Source organism: Artibeus jamaicensis, unplaced genomic scaffold (genome assembly GCF_021234435.1).
Source record: "Artibeus jamaicensis isolate MK-2021 breed Jamaican fruit bat unplaced genomic scaffold, CSHL_Jam_final contig_47, whole genome shotgun sequence".
Taxonomy (NCBI): domain Eukaryota; kingdom Metazoa; phylum Chordata; class Mammalia; order Chiroptera; family Phyllostomidae; genus Artibeus; species Artibeus jamaicensis.
In genome coordinates, this window is record NW_026521848.1 from 1,761,232 (window position 1) to 1,779,359 (window position 18,128).

Here is an 18,128-nt window from a genome sequence, read left to right on the forward strand (position 1 = left end):
AAAAAAAAAACAAGTGTAAATTCAGAAATGTTGAGATCTTCTGTGCATTTTCAGAATTCACTGTTGATGCAATGTCTTCTGCCCGGGGTTAAGGCCATGGAAATTGACACAAACTGACCAGTGCCCTGGAAGATGAAGGGGGCACATTTCGTTCTTGGTTGTAAAACCTTTTTAAGTCTCACAGCTCAATATTCCCTAATGAGGATTCTGTCCACTCTGGAATTATGAATCATAGACAAAGGGTTTTCAGCAGTAGTCAAAGCCAAAAAGCAGTGGGCATCTTCTGTCCTAAATTCCATTGTCTCCACGACCAGGGAGGGGATCTAGCTGCACAGAAGCTGGACAGTGTCGTCATTACTGTCTGGGGTGTCAGGGAAAACTTGTTTAAAAATCTGTCCTCACCACTTAATTCTTTCGTGACCTTGGGCGGGTCTCTTAACATCTGAGTCCCCATATTTTATTATTTTTATTTATTTAATTAGTTTTATGATTTGATTATTTCGAGATGCTTTATATTTAGAACAGGTGGCAGCATCCAGCTTCTCCCCCTTCTGCTGGCGTGGCTCCGTATTTACACTGCAGGGCAAGTCCAGGAGGCCCTCGGTGCCCCTGTGGGCTCAGCACTGCAAGTGGCAAAGGCTTTGTGTTGGGGTGAGACACAAAGTACTAAACAAAGTGGGGGCGTCTGTGTTTTCCTTTTGCACTGACTGCTCCCCGCCCAAGTCTTCACATACCTGCCACCCTCACTTTTAAGTCTTCATTCACATGTGCTTTCTCAGGCCGCCTCATTCACTGCAACCACTGCTTACACCCTGCTGTCTCCCTGCTTTAGTTCTTCCACTTTCTGTTCCTTGAACTAACGTCCACCTGTGCTTAACCCTCTCTCCCCTAATCCCTAATTCCTCTCTAGTAAAAGATCCTCAAAGGGTGGTTTGTGGGGATTTTTTTTAATACATTATGTCAGGCACCTTGAACTGTGCCTGACAGAAAGTGGGGGCTGAATCATACTGGGTGAATGAATGAAGGCGTTTGTCACGGACTGAGCTGGTTCCCTGAAGTCCTTGGCAACACCAAGATTGCCTAGTAGATTGTCCCATTCCTGTGTCCCTCAGTGTCTGGACAATTAACATGTTAGTGAGACTCCCCCTTCTCCCTGTTCTTTCTCTCAGTCCCAGCTGTGGAAGGGAGGGAAGAGCTGGTCTCCTTGCTCTATTCTAGGCTGCTTTCCCTTTCTCACACTTCTCCCACCACCCACCCTGCCCTCACCCCCTGCTGCCTCTCCCTTCCTCTTCTCCCCTCCCCATAATCACTTCTCTTGAACGTTCCCAGTTCTCTCTGGCACTACCATAGCGCTACTTTTCTCCTCCTCTCCCTGCAGGACAGTGTCTTGCACAAAGACAAGTCCCCCTGTCCCCTCCCCATCAGGAAACCGAGACTGCCCTTTGTGGGCTGACCCTGTGCCCCTACACTGAGACTCATCTTAGGATCTCACCTCCTGTAGGTGAACCTCAATCTGGGTCAGTTTCTCTTTCCCTCCACCTGCTCACCTGGCTCAAGGCCTCGCCCTGCCAGGGCTTCCCCAGCCTGGGGCCTCCCCTAGTGGCCAGTGTGTTTTCACTTTTCCTACATCAGCTGGGATTGCCCATCTCTCCAGGCTAAAAGCTGTACCATGGAGCTCAGGCAGCTGTTCCATCCGAGCAGAGCTGGAGGTGCAGAGACTCAGACAGAGCAGCAGACTCAGACCCAGCAGAGGAGACTGAGGTCACAGACACAAAACAAGGCTGAGTGAGAGACCCTGGTGACAGCCTCTCAGTGGACACTTGGGTCCCCCTCTGCTGACAGACACCAGAGACAGAGATGAGGATGCAACTGGGTGAGCCCCCACATCATTGCCCAAGACCCCCACCTCTCCACAGCCCCCACCCTCAGCCCCTGACACTGTCTGTGCCCTCATCTGTCTGTCCTTCCTTAACACAGACTTGCCTGTGGATTGCATGCTGGTGCTGATGCTGATGACCACAGTGCTGACCAGGACAAGAGCAGTTCCTGTCCCCACACCCCTCAGTGCCCTCCCGGGTGCAAGGGGCTGCCCCATGGCCCAGTTCAAGTCTCTGCCCCCACAAGACATGAAGGCCTTCAGGAGGGCCAAGGACGCCTTGGTGAGTCTCCCCCTGCCCTACCTGCTGTGGGCCAACCCCCACCTTCCCTCTGGGGGTTCCCATGCTCCCTGTGGCTCAGGGTGGACCTGTCCCCTCCCCTCCCTGGGCTGCCCTGCACTTTGGCACAGTGGGCTGACTCCTGCTGTTGCTGCCATGGGCTGACTCCTGTTCTTCTGCAGTGGAGACGCCTCCACCCTGCTTTTGGAAGTTAGCCTCCCTCCTCATGTCGTAGTCTCCCTCCAATCCCACTGCAGGGGTCTAAGCTCAGCCCTCCAGCTGTGCGCTGACCCTCCCCTTCCTCTCCAGGAGGAGTCACTCCTGCTGAAGAACTGGAGCTGCAGCTCCCACCCACTGCCCAGGACCCGGGACCTGAGGCAGCTGCAGGTGAGTTGGCAGAGGGAGGTCCAGCCCTGCCCTCACCTGGCCCCAGCTCCTGTAGCTGTGTAAATGGGCCCTTCACCTTCTCCTCCTCACTTTTCTTGACTTTTTCTCACCTGCCACATTTGCTGCCCTCTTACATTTCCTGACCTTACCTTTACTGCCCCTTCCTCAGTCCTCCTCACCTGTCTCTGCCCTCCTCAGGTGTGGGAGCGCCCAGTGGCCTTGGAGGCTGAGCTGGCCCTGACACTGAAGGTCCTGGGGACCATGGCTAACTCCACCCTGGGGGACATCCTGGAGCAGCCCCTTCACATGCTGCGCTACATCCACACCAAGCTTCAGGCCTGTGTGAGTGCTCTGGGCCCTTGGGCCACATCTGTGGGCTCTGACTCTCCCCCACCCTCATAGGTCTCCCTCTGTCCAGGCCCTGCCTCACACACCACCCTCCTCTCCTCACAGGTCCCAGCTCAGGCCACAGCAGGCCCCAGACCCCGGGGCTACCTCCACCGCTGGCTGTGCCGCCTCCAGGTGGCTTCAAAGGTGAGCGACCAGGGAGTGACCAGTGTCTGGGGACAAACAACTGGGACCCAGATCAGGGGTAGTCACTGGCCCATCCTGTCTTCCCCACAGGAGTCCCCTGCCTGCCTTGAAGCCTCTGTGACATTCAACCTGTTCCGCCTCCTCACCCATGACCTGAACTGTGTCGCCAGTGGAGACCTGTGTGTCTGACCCTGAGGCCCACCCACCACCTGCTCCAGCATCTTAGATTTTATTTATGCCTCACTCATTTTTCTTAAGTTATTGTCAGTTATTTATATATTTGTATGTGGGCATTTTCAAACTCACACCCAATCAGGAGATTTTATTTATGCCTCATTCACTTTTTTAAGTTATTGTCAGTTATTTATATATTTATCCATGTGAATTTTCAAACTCTCAACCAATTAAGTGTTTATTTTTTTACTTTTTGTCAAATTGTGCAAATAAACAATGAGGAAAAGATGCTGTTTGTGCTGTGGGGAGTGTGTGGGGGGATTCAGTTTCCAGGGCTGGTTTGGGAGAGGCCTGACCTCTGGAACCACTTTGGTGCTGACCCCGTGGACCATGGACCAGTCTTGTTTCCCCCGAACGCCTCCCTGGACGTTCTGTGAGTCTCTGACTCACAGAGGTCGGTGAGTTCGGCCTCAGGGAGGTGGAACTGAGAGCGAAGTGTATTTGTACCTTTAGTGGAATAGACACAATACATGCAAAGCACTTACCATCTCAGCTGACATGTGGAAGCATCCCAGGAACCCTAAGTACGCACTGTGGTTGTGGTGGTTAGAAATATAAGTTCTGACGTCAGAGAGATCTTGGGATTTCGATTTTAGCTCACTTAACCACTGTGTGACTTTATGGAAATCACTTAAATTTTTAGTTTTCAACAGTAAGATAATTACAATACCCTTCCTTAATGAGTGGCGGTGTGAATTAAATGTGGTAAATCATGTGAAGTGCTAAGGCACAATCCCTGGCACAAAATAATACTCAATATTAAATCGATTTATCATGATTTTAAAAAGCTCTAATTTGTGAACTGTGGATAAGAGAGGAAGCTTTATCCCAATCTCTAAAATGGATAAAAGAGATACACAGAACAGCCAAACAAAAATTGTTCACGCCCTTTTTTTTTTTTTGGCAGAGCCCCTCCCCCACATCATTCCTGGTGAAACTTGGGTGGCCTAAACCAATCACAGGATTCCCATTCTTCCTGCTAAGGACGTGTGTGGGTGTGACTATATGACTGTGCCAGCCAGGGGACCTGCAGGAGACCCATGTCACCATCAGACAGGGTAAGGGGTTTATTTAAGCAGCACCGGACAGATGTGGGGCCTGGGTGAGGAACACCAGCACAGCTAAGCAGCCCAGGCCCAGCTAACAGCCAGACGCTATTCCCCTTCCCAAACCAGAAAGGACACAACAAGGAGTGGCTACTACTTCCCAGGCAGAGAGATCCTGCCAGCCCACAGCCCAGGAGGGAAGGAGGCAGGAGAGTACAAATGGTGGACCAAAAGAAGGGGCTCTGTGGAAAGGAACCTCCCAGGGTGATCTGATTGTAAATTCCTAACTGGGGAGGTCAAGGTGGGCAGTCTCGCCCCAGGCCTGCAACTTCTTTAGTGAGAGGCTTTTAAGCCAGCTCTGTCCATAGTTCTTGTGCATTCAGCTTGACACACCTTTCCAATGTCAGAAGTAATACCCCTGGAAGGCATAACCACCCTTAAGAAAGCACAGAATCTTGTTAACTGGCCTGTAATCCAATCCCCACCTTGCTTTCACCCACCTTCAGATAATCTTCCTTACATTCATACCTTAATTCCAGAAACTGCAAACTGTCATTCTCTGCAACATTTGAGATGTTGGCATAGATCTTCATTTTGGCTCAGAGAGATTCTTATCAAGAATCTTTTCTGTAGACAATACCCAACCGCTCATTCCCCCTCCAATGTTCTGCTAACACCTCCCATGGGCTGAACCCAGCTGGAAGAGAGAAGGCAAGGGAGTTCCTGTTGGTGTCCAGATCCCCGGACCTAGGGCGGGGCAGACAGTGGCTGCACAGGGAAGGAGAGGCATATGCATGGGTATCCCATGCTGGCTGATGAGGGGGAATCAGGCTTGGGGGCGGTGGGCGCTCAAGAAAGCTTTTGTGTTGATGCCTGTGGCAGGCTACAGAATGGCTCTCCAAAAGATATCTATGTCCTGATCCCTGGAACATGTAAATGTCACCTTATTTGCAAAACAGGTCTTTGCAGATGTGCTTGGACTGAAGATTCTGAGATGAGGTTAGACTGGATTATCAGTGTGGGCCCTGAATGCCATGACCAGGGTCAGTGTAAGAGAAAGATAAAGGGAGAGATAACATACACAGAAGAGGAGGAGGCAAAGGCTGCAGAGATGGGGCCACAGGCCAAGGGGTGCCGCCAGCCACCAGCCACAGGGAGAGGAGAGGAACAGGTGTCCCCCCAGTGCCTGCAGAGGGAACGTGGCCCTGCTGGCCCCTCATTTTGGCCCAGTGATACTGATTTCACACTTCTAGCCTCCAGAACTGTGAGAGAATACGTTTCTGTTGTTTTATGCCACAGAGTTTGTGGTAATTTGTTACAGTAGCCATGGCAAACCGACACAGTTCTAGGTCATTTTTGCAGAAAAGGGTTCATTATACTGTTTGGTGTCAGGAAGGCTGAACAAATAGGCTGTGTGTTGACCATTTATGTACAACTTCAAGAGCCAAACTATAATCCTGGGCTTTTGTCAGGCCCACTTCCTTTCTAGTGAGAAAGACTGACTGGAACTTAAAGAAAATACTATATTTTGTCCTGTACAATGCAAACCCATGGATGTGCATAACATGGAATTATTATAGCCATGGTATGTAATCATTATACCCATGTATAATACACATCATTATTTTTCCCTGAAAAATTTGGGCAAAAAGATGTTCGTTACACACAACAAAATACAGTACATTCCATTGGGAGGGTCTGTGGGATGAGGCTGGGCTTGCGGACAGTCTCACACTCTACGTAATCACAAGAACCCTTCAGGAAGTCTCTGTGTTCTAACTCTCCCTCCCCTTTTCTTCCTTTTTCTTTGATAAATATCGCTCCTTCTTGGCACACAGGCCAGAGTGTCCACATGGCTGGGTCACAGCACTTTCATTTTCCCAAATAAGTCCTCGTTGATAACAAAACACCGAGGCAATGTTATTTTTCAGTCGACAGCAGGATCAGGATCTTGACTGCGCATTAGGAAGTGACTTCCACCACCATGAAGAGGAAGGCAGCACCACCAGGAATTTGTCACAATTATGGGACAACTGCCACCAGGAAACTGCTGTAATCAGAAAGGCCACCACAGAAAGGTCGACCCTTCCACAGAGATGGAGTTGGGAGCACAGCCCACAGGGAGGCTGAAAGGTACAGTTTTTAGCTTTTCAGCGCCGACCAGCAGGAAAGCAGACAACAGGGAAGCTGAAAGGGATGCTGGGCACCAACCCACCATACTCAAAACAGGTCTCCCGGTTGTCAGAGGAGACACCAGGTCTCACCCACACGAATGGCTATCATTGGTAAGACTGAGGGAGCATTCGAGGTCTTGCGCTCTGGCATATGCTGCCAGTTTGGCTCACATAAACTCATAAACATTTTCTACAGGTTTATACATTTCTTACACTGTCATTTAGTTGGCGTAGCTGGCAGGATTCCAAATAAGCCCACCCAAGGTCACCATGTGGACCCGGACCTGGTGCTGGGCACAAGCAAGGGCCCATTGTACCCCACTGGCTCCCTGCTTCTCATGGGTGAACTCGGGCGACTTTCTCTCAGAATTGCGGGCCTCCTTGCTTCAAGTAGCAGACCATGCCTTTATTTGAGCTGTTGTTAGAAAATCCTCGAGGTGCATGAGGGATGAGAAGAAGAGAGAAAAACAAAGATTGAAAGTAGCAAGAGCTGGAGTTTAAGAGCAACTGGACTGAGAACTCTGCGGGACCTGCATTTTCCTGGGTCACATGGTGTCCCACTGCCACCATGTTCAGAGCCTGGCATCAAGTAGAGCCTCAGCCGATATTTTTGAATAAATAGATGAAATACTTTCAGGAGACATCTTTTGATGATGACCAGGGTCTTGTTTTTACTCTGAATGTTCTTGGATTTTCACCCCTAGGATTTCTGATTCAGTAGGATGGGGGTCGGGCAGGGAATCTGCATTTCTGAGGAGCTCCCTGGAGCTGCTGATGCTGCTGGTTCAGGGGCCCCACTTTGAGGACTACTATTCCAAACCATGCAGTTATTTTGCCTGCATTGGAACGTGGTGAGAGCCCTTAATAAATAGCCCCATTTGGTGACATCGTTACAGAAATGTAATTAATGGAGTGTGACAAACCAGTGGGAATGTTAAGTACTGATCCAAACATTTCACTGTATTTCTGCAACAGACGGCATTCATGTAAGTCATGTGCCATCTATAATATTTATGTCCAGGTACTAGTCTCATTGAGACTAATACTTTCTTTTTTCTTCTAGAGGCAATTTTCTATATATATATATATATATATATATATATATATATATATATATCAATCTCCTTTTTTGTGGCCTGTTGAAAAGTGTCAAATCACGACTTCCGCCAAGATGGAGGCATAGGTGGATATGCCATGCCTTCTCACACAACCAAGTTTAGAGACAACTAAATATTAGCAACAGAAAACACAGCCAGAACACAGAAAATTGAACTTTTCAGAAGTCTGTTAACAACAAATTCTTCAGCCTGACCGGTAAGGGGCGAAACCAGCAGCTGGTGGAGCAGGGTTGCACAGGAAAACTCAGTCAGATGGACTCAGGCGCATGGAATCCAGGCACAGGGTTGGACCTAGTGAGTGATCGAGCGAGCGACCAAGTGAGCAACGACGGAGAAACAGCAAGGGAGCAGGGCTGCAGGTTGACTGTGGTCGTGCATTGGTGTGCGGATAGATAAGCGAGGGAGTGGGCGATTAGACCAGGACCCAGCGGGTCCCTGCGGCAAGCGGCAGGGAGCGAGCCGCCACTTCCCTGCTCTGACCCCAACTCCACATACAGAGTCATAACCCAGCGACTCTGAGTGGCCCAGCCCAGGTGAACCACCTAAGACACTAATCCTCACCCAGCAGCGAGATACAGCAGAGGAGGTCGCCATTTCCCCGCTCTGACCACGCCCCCACATACAGCTTCACAACCCAGCGACCTGGGAGTCCAAGGCTCCGTTCCTCACACTTAAAGGGCTCGAACAGACCAAAAATGGCTCAAGAAGATCTCAAAGCTGCAGAGCCCATAGATCTAAGCAATGAAGAAATAGCAAAACTCTCAGACGCACAGTTTAAAACACTGGTGATCAGGATCCTCACAGAACTAGTTGAGCCACAAATTAGACAAATATATGAAGGCGAAACTAATTGAAATGAATGGAATTGCACAGGAAACCAATAGCAATGAAAAGGAAACTGGGACTCAAATCAATGGAGTGGACCAGAAGTAAGCAAATAATAGCCAAACATAAAAGAGTGAAGAAGCAAGAATTCAAAGAAATGAGGAGAGTCTTAGGAACCTCCAGGACATCTTTAAATGCTCCAACATCCAAATTATAGGGGTACCAGAAGGGGGAAAGGCACAGCCACCAGTGGAAAACTTATTTGAACAAATAATAAAGGAGAATTTCCCCAATCTGGCAAAGGAAATAGACTTCCAGGAAATCCAGGAAGCTCAGAGAGTCCCAAAGAAGTTGGACCCAAGAAGGAACACACCAAGGCACATCATCATTACATTAGCCAAAATTAAAATGAAGGAGAGAATCCTAGAAGCAGCAAGAGCTAAGGGGACAGTCACCTACAAAGGAGTCCCCATCATACTGTCAGGTGATTTCTCAAAAGAGACCTTACAGGCAAGAAGGGGCTGGAAAGAGGTATTCCAAGTCATGAAATCCAAAGACCTACAACCAAGATTGCTCTATCCAGCAAAACTTTCATTTAGAATGGAAGGACAGATAAAGTGCTTCTCAGATAAGATCAAATTCAAGAAGTTCATCATCACCAAGCCCTTATTATATGAAATGTTAAAGGGACTTATCTAAGAAAAAGAAGTTAAAGAAACATGAACAGTGAAAGGACAACAAACTCACAGTTATTTACAACCACACCTAAACAAAAGCAAACCAAAAGGACAGCTAGATCAGGAATGGAAACATAGAAATGAAGATCTCAAGGAGAGTTAGCAACAGGGGAGTGGGAGGAGGAGAAGGGGGGAGAAGGTACAGAAAATAAGTAGCATAGACAGTAGATAGAAAATAGATGGGGGGGGGGCAAGAATAGCATGGGAAATATAGAATCTAAAGGACTTGAGACACATGGACATAAACTAGAGGAGGGGTAATGGTGGGGACAAGGGGGTAGGGTGGAGGGGAATGAAGGGGGGGAATAGAACAACTGTAACAGCATAATCAATAAAAAAATTTTTAAGTGTCAAATCAAGGTTGTGAGATCTAAAATGAGGATTTTTTCCTTATTATACAAATCAAAATATATAAATGAATTTATTTATTTATTTTAATATATTTTATTGATTATGCCATTACAGTTGTTCTATTCCCCCTCTTCATTCCCCTCCACCCTGCATACACCCTCCCCCACCATTCCTCCTTTTAGTTTATGACCACCTGTCTCAAGTTCTTTAGAGTTTATATTTCCCATACTATTCTTACCCTCCCCCCTATCTATTTTCTACCTACCTTCTATGCTACTTATTTTCTGTACCTTCTCCTCCTCCCAGTCCCATGTTGCTAACCCTCCATGTGATCTCCATTTCTGTGGTTCTGCTCCAGATCTAGCTATTCTCTTAGTTTGCTTTTGTTTTAGGTGTGGTTCTTAATAACTGTGAGTTTGCTGCCCTTTCACTGTTCATCTTTTTTATCTTCTTTTTCTTAGGTAAGTCCCTTTAACATTTCATATAATAAGGGCTTGGTGATGATGAACTCCTTGAATTTGATCTTATCTGAGAAGCACTCTATCTGTCCTTCCATTCTAAAGGAAAGCTTTGCTGGATAGAGCAATCTTGGTTGTAGGTCTTTGGATTTTATGACTTGGAATACTTCTTTCCAGGCCCTTCTTACCTGTAAGGTGTCTTTCGAGAAATTAGCTGACAGTCTGATGGGAACTCTTTTGTAGGTGACTGTCCCCTTATCTCTTAGTGCTTCTAGGATTCTCTCCTTCATTTTAATTTTGGCTAATGTAATTATGATGTGCCTTGGTGTGTTCCTTCTTGGGTTCAACTTCTTTGGGACTCTCTGAGCTTCCTGGATTTCCTGAAGGCCTTTTGCCTTTGCCAGATTGAGGAAGTTCTCCTTTCTTATTTGTTCGAATAAGTTTTCCACCTGTTGCTGTTCCTCTTCCCCGTCTGGCACCCCTATAATTCTGATGTTGGAACGTTTAAACATGTCCTCAAGGTTCCTAAGCCTCTCCTCATTTCTTTGAATTCTTGCTTCTTGACTCTTTTATGTTTGGCTATTATTTGCTTACTTCTGGTCCACTCCTTTGATTTGAGTCCCAGTTTCCTTTTCATTACTATTGGTTTCCTGTGCATTTCCATTCATTTCAATTAGTTTAGCCTTCATATGTTCCTCTAATTTGTGACTAAAATCAACCAGTTCTGTGAGCATCCTGATCACCAGTGTTTTGAACTGTGCATCTGAAAGTTTGGCTATTTCTTCATCGCTTAGATTTATCAGCACTGGGGCTCTAAGTTCTTCCTGAGCCATGTTTTGATCTGTTCATGCTCGTTAGGTATGAGGAGCGGAGCCTTAGTTGGTCACCAGGGTAGGGCCACCCAGGTCGCTGGTTTGTGACGCTGTAGGTGGGGGCGGGGTCAGAGAGGGACAATGGTGGTCCCCTCTGCTGCTTCCTGCCACTGGGGCCTGCATGGTCTGTCTCACCACTCCCTCCTTCACTGGTTTATCTGCGCACAAATGTGTAACCGGTCAGCCCTCAGTAAGTCCACCGCCTTACGCCCTCAGTGGGTCCACCCGCTTCTCCACACCTGGGATCCGCCTACAGCTGCTGGCATGCCTGGGTCGCGTGCCCGGGTCGATCCGGTGGATCTTTCCTGCCTGACCCCGCTCTGCTGCTGGCTCTGCTCCTCTTACCGGTTTGGCTGAAGGGTTCATTGTTGTCAGACTTTCATGAAGTTCAATTTTCTGTGGTTCTTGCTGTGTTTTTGTTGCTAAAACTTTGTTGTTTTTAAACTTGGTTGTGGGAGGAGGCACAGTGCTTTCACCTACACCTCCATCTTGGCAGAAGTCCCAAAATATAGAAATGAATTTAAAATAATAATCCAGAAACCTGCCATTCCTCCCACTGCATCCCCAGAGCCCATTGCAATACCTCTGTTATAACTCTTCTTATATTGTGTTTGAATCATTGATCTACCATCTGATTCTCTCTAGGGCTCACAGGCTCCTCAAGAGCAGGCATTCTTCCACTTGAATAAAAATTTGTGAAAAAAAGTTGTTTCCTGGACTTCCGGCCAAGATGGAGGTGTAGGTAGACACACTGTGCCTCCTCACACAACCAAAATTAAGGACAACAAAAATTGAGAAACAAAAAAACTACCAGAACTGACAGAAAATTGAACTGTACAGAAGTCCGACAACTATTCATCCAGACCCATAAGAGGAGTAGTCAGCGGCCGGTGGAGAGGGGTCATGGCAGGGAAGACCAGTGGCTGGTGGACCCAGGCATGCAGGTGGCAGTTGGCAGACCCCAGGCACAGAGAAGCAACTAGCAGACCCAGTGAGGCGCACAAGGCAACTGGCTGACCAGGCAGTCACACATTCACGTGCAGATAAACCAGACGAAAATGGGCAGCAAGACAGACAGTGCAACCCAAGGCCCCAGTGATGGGAAATAAATCCTAAAAGCACCCATTAAAAACACTTGTGGGGGTTGAGGTGTCAGGAGAGACTCCCAGACTCACAGGAGAGTTTGATGGAGAGACCCACAAGGTCCTAGAACATACACAAGCCCACCTACCTGAGAACTAGCACCAGAAGGGCCTAGTTTGCTTGTGGGAAGCAGCAGAAGGGACTGAAATCCAAAAGAGAGCTGAGCAAGCGCCATTGTTTTCTCTATGACCCCACCCCCACATACAGCATCACAACCCAGCTACCTGGGTTGCCCTGCCTTGGTGAACACCTAAGGTTCCGCCCCTCATATGTAACAGGTATGACCAGACCAAAAAAAAAAAAAAAACAAACTCAAACAAAGAACAGATCAAAGCTGCAGAGCCAATACATCTAAGCGACCAAGACATAGCCAACCTATCAGATACACAGTTCAAAACACTGGTGATCAGGATGCTCACAGAATTGGTTAATTTTGGTGGCAAATTAGATTTTAAAAATGAAGGCTACACTAAGTGAAATGAAAAAAAAAATGAACAGGGAACCAATAGTGATGGGAAAGAAACTGGGACTCAAATCGATGGAGTGGACCAGAAGGAAGAAAGAAAGAACCAAACAGAAAAGAATGAAGAAAGAAGAATTCAAAAAACTGAGGAGAGGCTTAGGAACCTCCAGGACATCGTTAAACATTCCAACATCCCAATTATAGGGGTACTAGAAGGGAAAGAGGAAGAGCAACAAGTGGAAAACTTATTTGAACAAATAATAAAGGAGAACTTCCCCAATCTGGCAAAGGAAATAGACTTCTAGGAAATCCAGGAAGCTCAGAGAGTCCCAAAGAAGTTGAACCCAAGGAGGAACACACCAAGGCACATCATAATTACATTAGCCAAGATGAAAATGAAGGAGAGAATTCTAGAAGCAGTAAGAGATAAGGGGACAGTCACCTACAAAGGAGTTCCCATCAGACTGTCATCAGATTTCCCAAAAGAGACCTTGCAGGCAAGAAGAGGATGGAAAGAAGTATTCTAAGGCAAGGAGTACTTCCAAGAAAACTCATGAAAAGCAAGGCCCTACTTCCAAGATTGCTCTATCCAGCAAAGCTTTCATTTAGAATGAAAGGGCAGATAAAGTGCTTCTCAGATAAGGTCAAGTTCAAGGAGCTCATCATCACCAAGCCCTTATTATATGAAATGTTACAGGGACTTAGCTAAGAAAAAGAAGATAAAAAATATGAACAGTAAAAAGACAGCAAGCTCACAGTTATTAACAACCACACCTAAAACAAAAGCAACCTAAGCAAACAACTAGAACAGGAGCAGAACCACAGAAATGGAGATCACATGGATGGTTAGCCATAGGGGAGTGGGAGGAGGAGAGAAGGGGAACAGGTAGAGAGAATAAGTAGCATAGATGGTAGGTAGAAAATAGACAGGGGGAGGGCAAGGATAGTATAAAAATGTAGAAGCTAAAGAACTTATGACACATGGACATGAACTACAGGGGGGGAATGAGGATGTGAGGGGGTGTGCAAGGTGGAGGAGAATGAAGGGAAGGGAATGGGATAACTATAATAGCATAGTCAATAAAACATATTTAAAAAAAGAAGTTGTTTATTTTCTATTTGCCCAGTGTGTGCCAACAGTGAGGAAATGGTTTCCGGATGCAGACGCCGTGTATGTGTTCCCGTGGGCGCAGCACTGTGCTCTCGAGTTGAGATTCGTGGGTGTAGAGTGTGAGGAGTTTGGGGCTAAGGGCTTGGTGGTGGTGGTGGGAGTGTGTTTCTGTCGGAGGGACCTTGTCTGGGCCGTTTCACTGACACTGAGTAGCAAGCGTGTGTCTCCACTCAGTGCATATACACACCAATGAGATGCGGTGACCATCAGTGGCAGACTGTGTGAAGGATTGTCCCTCGCCCCTGCCCATTGGTGTATCCCTGCACTAGGGACACTGGGATCTCTGTGGGTTCTCTTTGATGCTGGCTGTGTGCTGTGGCCCAGTGGGACCTGTGTTCCTGTCCCAGGGTCTGCCTCCCTATCCGGGTTTCCTTGCTGTCCCACGTCACCACCTGTGGGGTCTGCTCGTGGCCCCACTGGGCAGGCAGACCTCTAGGTGACTGCATCCAGACAGCTGCACTTACCACGTCTCCATCCCTGAGGCCCAGCCCTTGCACAGCTGTGGGTGGGGGAGGGTCCATGCCCTTGAGGTCAAAGAGGCCCTCTGGGAAGTCAGCGGCTGGAGATTAGATTTCATGTGGTCAGGGAAGGACAGGAGGGAGCAGGATCCAGGTCTGGTCTGGGGCAGTGCCAGGCTGAGGCCCCGGGGCTCAAAGTCATCACAGGGAGAGTCACCGTAGCTCCTATTTATTGACCACCTACCATGTGGTGGGCACTACGCTTCACGCTTTATATGTTTATAGGTATGTTGTTGTCTTACTCAATGTTACACACTAAGTATTCATGTTACATTTGTAAATAACAAGTATGTGAGGTATTCACGTTTATGAATATTTCATTATATTAGTTATAAAGTGCTTTCTAACATAAAGTGATTTTATATTATTAATATTCCACTTCTAATATTGTGTTCTATTATCCCTTTAGAAAGTAGAAGGAAACTAAAGCTCAGAGAGGTGAGTTTACTTGCCCAAGGTCACAGCAAGCAAGGTCATGGCAAGGTGACAGAGTCCAAATTGAACCCATGTTCAAGTTACCAGCCTTTTGCTCTTAGTCACTGCATTCCCTCAATGCTAAGGGCTTTCATGATAATGACCATGGCGCGTGGCCCTATGACATTTAGCGAGGGCGCTGCTGTAAGTGTTCTCACGCGGACCGCCCCTCCGACTCCTGACCCCAGCACTCTGAGGCGGGCACCACCACTGTCTCCACGAGGCCCAGAGGTGGAGGCATGTGTGGAAGCTCAGGGAGGAGCTGGGATCTGGTGCCAGGCTGACCCTTGCACCCTCGAATGCTCTGTTATCTCTTACAATCTTCACAACAATCCTATAGCACAGGAAGAAATGGCACCCACTTTACAGATGAGGAAATTGAGGCCCAGACTTGACTCACCACAGAACCACAGAAGTGAACTACTGTCTCTCTGAACAGCTCATCCTTCTGACCCTGTTCGTGTCTGGCAGGAGACCAGGGACGCCAAAAAGTCTCTGCAGGGCCTTGGCCAGGCCCCTGTCCCACCCCGTCCCACAAGCCCAGGGCCCTGTCCCACCGAGATTTCAGGCCCTGCCCCTTGCCCTCCTGCTTCTTAATGTTTATGTCCATTCTGCCTCCTGATTGGTAAGCACTCACTGTATGTTACAAGGATTTCCTGATCTCCCCTAGATTAGGTGTTCATTTGGGTTATTAGGTTGGTTTTTGCTATACAAATGTTTTAAAGTTTTATACACTTCAATTGATCCAATTTATTTTACAGATCAAGATTTCCAACCTCATGGAACACCTAGCTCCTAGGAAGTGGCAGTAGGGGTGGCAGCCTCCTCCCCCTCCCTCCCAACCTCCCAGGCTCGTCCTACTGGGGGTTGGGGGCCTTTGGCACCTTCCTGTCTGTTTTTACAGCTCTTTTCTCCCAGCCTTTGCACTTGGCCCTGCAATGGCTTTGAGTGGTTCACCAACAGGCCATCTCACACCTCACAGATGCTGGTTTGGGTCTTTGTTGGGAAGCTCTCCCACTCTGGGAGGAGGGAGGGCCTCCTGGCTCTCCTCCTGCCCCCTCCCCCCTCCAGGGCCTCTCCCTCCTTATCTCCAGCTTCTCCTTTCCCGAGGTCTTGTGACCTGCCAGCCCGAAGGCCGGTGCCCCTCCTCTTCCCTCCTTCAACCTCTCCTTGTACTGAAAGGGGGCTGGGGGAGAGGAGCGCTCCTTCCCTTGATAATTTTTGAGAGTTCTTCCCACCTGTGCCCGTTAACCCTGCTACCCTGTCTGTTGCCAGGCACTGGTCCACAAGTCCAGTTTATTGACTTCCTTTATACTGCTGTTTGCCACATAAAATCTTAAGCTGCTACTTTCATACAGATACGTCCATCTTGTATTTCTGGGTTGTGGGTTTGAGACCTTGGTTAGGGAGGTCTCTGGGCTCCTGGGGGAGGAATACCCTCCCTCCCCTTCGCTCTCCCCTCCCCTCCCCTCCTCTCCCGAAATCCTAATCTCACAGCTTCTCCCTTCCCACGGGGTTAAGAGAATAAAAGCCCACAGGGGACGCAGGGGACGCGCCACGCTGTGTCACCATGTCCTCGCTGTGCCCACTGCTGCTGGTCCTCGCCCTCGTGGCCGTCCCCCGTGTGCGAGGCGCCTGCCCCGCGCCTGCCGACCTCAAGAACGCCGACGGGACCAAGATATGCGCCAAGCTCTATGACAAGAGCGACCCTTACTACGAGAACTGCTGCGCAGGCGCCGAGCTGGCCATAAAGCCGGACACCGACCTCCCCTTCTTGCCTTCTAACTGGAGGAACGTCATCTCCTCGCTCGTGGTGGCCCCACGTTGCCAGATCACCGTGTGGTCCCGCAGCGGCAAGAAGGGCAAGACTCGCAAGTTCTCTGCCGGCGCCTACCCGCGCCTGGAGGAGTACCGCCGGGGCATCTTTGGCCACTGGTCCAACGCCATCTCCTCCATCTACTGCAGGTGCGGCGCTGCCCTGCCCTGACCTGGTGCGCACCTCGGCATCCAGAGCTCTGAACCCGGCACCCAGGCCCAGGCCCACCCCCACCACCTGGCCAACGGGCTTTTCCAGACCCCGGAGCCCCTGACCCAAATTGGGCGTCTCTAGACCCAGTCCTGGAGGTCTCCCTTCTCACTGGCACACGCTCCGTGAAGCACATGCCTCTTGGATCTCTCAGACCCTGTTCTGCTGGTGTTCCCAGACTCAGAGCTCACCCAGCACCCCCTCCATTCAGGGAGCAACCCCCTCCAACCTCCCTGAACCCCCCAGCTGCCTACCCACCACACCTGCACTCTCCAGGGGAGGCCACTCAGCCTGCAGTTACCAAACCTAGCTTGGGAATGGGGAGCCATCAACACCCTCACCCTGCAGCCCCCAGAACCAAAGCCAGCACCCTCCTCCCCAAATCATCAGGTCCCAGAGCTTCCCAGGGTCTCCCAGACTCTCAATCTGACCCAGACCTCAAGACCCCAGACCCAATACCAGGAACACGGTACCCAGCCCTTATGCTCCCCACCCACCTGGACCTTCTGGGACACCTTCAACCCCAGAACCCAGTGCCAGAGCCTCTGGTAAGGTTTTGGTGCCAAATACCTAATTTGGAGAGTCCCCTTCCCCAGCCCACGCTGCACTCATGTACCCAGACTCACAGACTCTGGGACACTAATCTAGCCATAGCACCCTCACAACCACCCCATCTGCCTCACTACCCCAGGAGCTCCAGGAGCTCCCAGGCCAGGACACTCAGCTCTTGAGGTTGGAGCCCAGCCCCAGCTGCCCACCTCATCTCAGGCTTTTAGAACCTGCCACGCCCTGCATCCTTGGAGTCCCTGGCACTTCCTGGTGATAGTTTTTGTGGTTTTTTTTTCATTCTGTTGCAGGTGTTCCTGATGCCTGAGCAGATCCTCATCTCCAGCCCCCACAGGCTGCTGAGCCCCTCACCTGGACTTGGTCCTGGGGCCTGCTGATGGTCCCAGCCCCAAACAGAGAGAGCTTCCCGCCTGTGCCCCGACCCTGCCTTCCCTGCAATACAGCCCTGATGAAGTTGTCCCTGTCGGCCCTCTGCTTGTGTTTGCGACCCAAGTCCACACAGACAGGGGTGGGATGGGAGACAGCAGGGTGGTCATGCTGGGAGCAGCCCATACCTGTGGCAGTGCTATGCAGGGGGACACACCCAGGAACCCCGACACGGATTGAGGCGTGCACAAAGGCGCAGCCGCAGGACACACGTGTGCATGCAGCGGTGCCGCTGGGCAAGAGTTAAACGCTGCTATGCTTCCCACACTGTTCGGGAGACAGCCCTTCCCTGAGTGTCCCCCAGCTGTCTGGCCTGTTTGGACCTCCAGACTCAGGATTCACACGGAAGACACCGGGCGGCCTTCAAGGACCTGCCGCAGCCTGGGGCCCGGGTCTGCTGTTGGATTTGGCCAGAGCCGGGGCCTCTTGGGTTGTTAGATATTCTCGA

The 18,128-nt window shown here is 49.5% G+C and overlaps 2 protein-coding genes across 2 annotated transcripts; both read left to right on the forward strand.

The window, feature by feature from the left end:
- The first annotated feature begins 1,863 nt into the window (after positions 1-1,863).
- LOC128627801 (interferon lambda-3-like) lies at positions 1,864-3,266 on the forward strand. Its single transcript, XM_053667530.1, has 6 exons — positions 1,864-1,873; positions 1,978-2,159; positions 2,466-2,543; positions 2,742-2,885; positions 2,997-3,077; positions 3,168-3,266. Exons 1-6 carry the CDS (start codon positions 1,864-1,866, stop codon positions 3,264-3,266), a joined length of 594 nt encoding a protein of 197 aa, XP_053523505.1.
- Positions 3,267-16,231: 12,965 nt separating this feature from the next.
- LOC119039974 (syncollin) lies at positions 16,232-17,691 on the forward strand. The gene is made up of 2 exons (XM_037132800.2): positions 16,232-16,626; positions 17,545-17,691. Exons 1-2 carry the CDS (start codon positions 16,232-16,234, stop codon positions 17,552-17,554), a joined length of 405 nt encoding a protein of 134 aa, XP_036988695.2. The 3' UTR covers positions 17,555-17,691.
- The last annotated feature ends 437 nt before the right edge of the window (positions 17,692-18,128 follow it).

Excerpts from the sequence above, each read along its gene's own strand:
- LOC128627801 (XM_053667530.1), top strand. Across the intron at positions 2,160-2,465 it reads GGAGGGCCAAGGACGCCTTG|GAGGAGTCACTCCTGCTGAA; the intron begins GTGAGTCTCCCC and ends CTTCCTCTCCAG. Across the intron at positions 3,078-3,167 it reads GCCTCCAGGTGGCTTCAAAG|GAGTCCCCTGCCTGCCTTGA; the intron begins GTGAGCGACCAG and ends TCTTCCCCACAG.
- LOC119039974 (XM_037132800.2), top strand. The coding sequence starts at position 16,232 with ATGTCCTCGCTGTGCCCACTGCTGCTGGTCCTCGCCCTCGTGGCCGTC.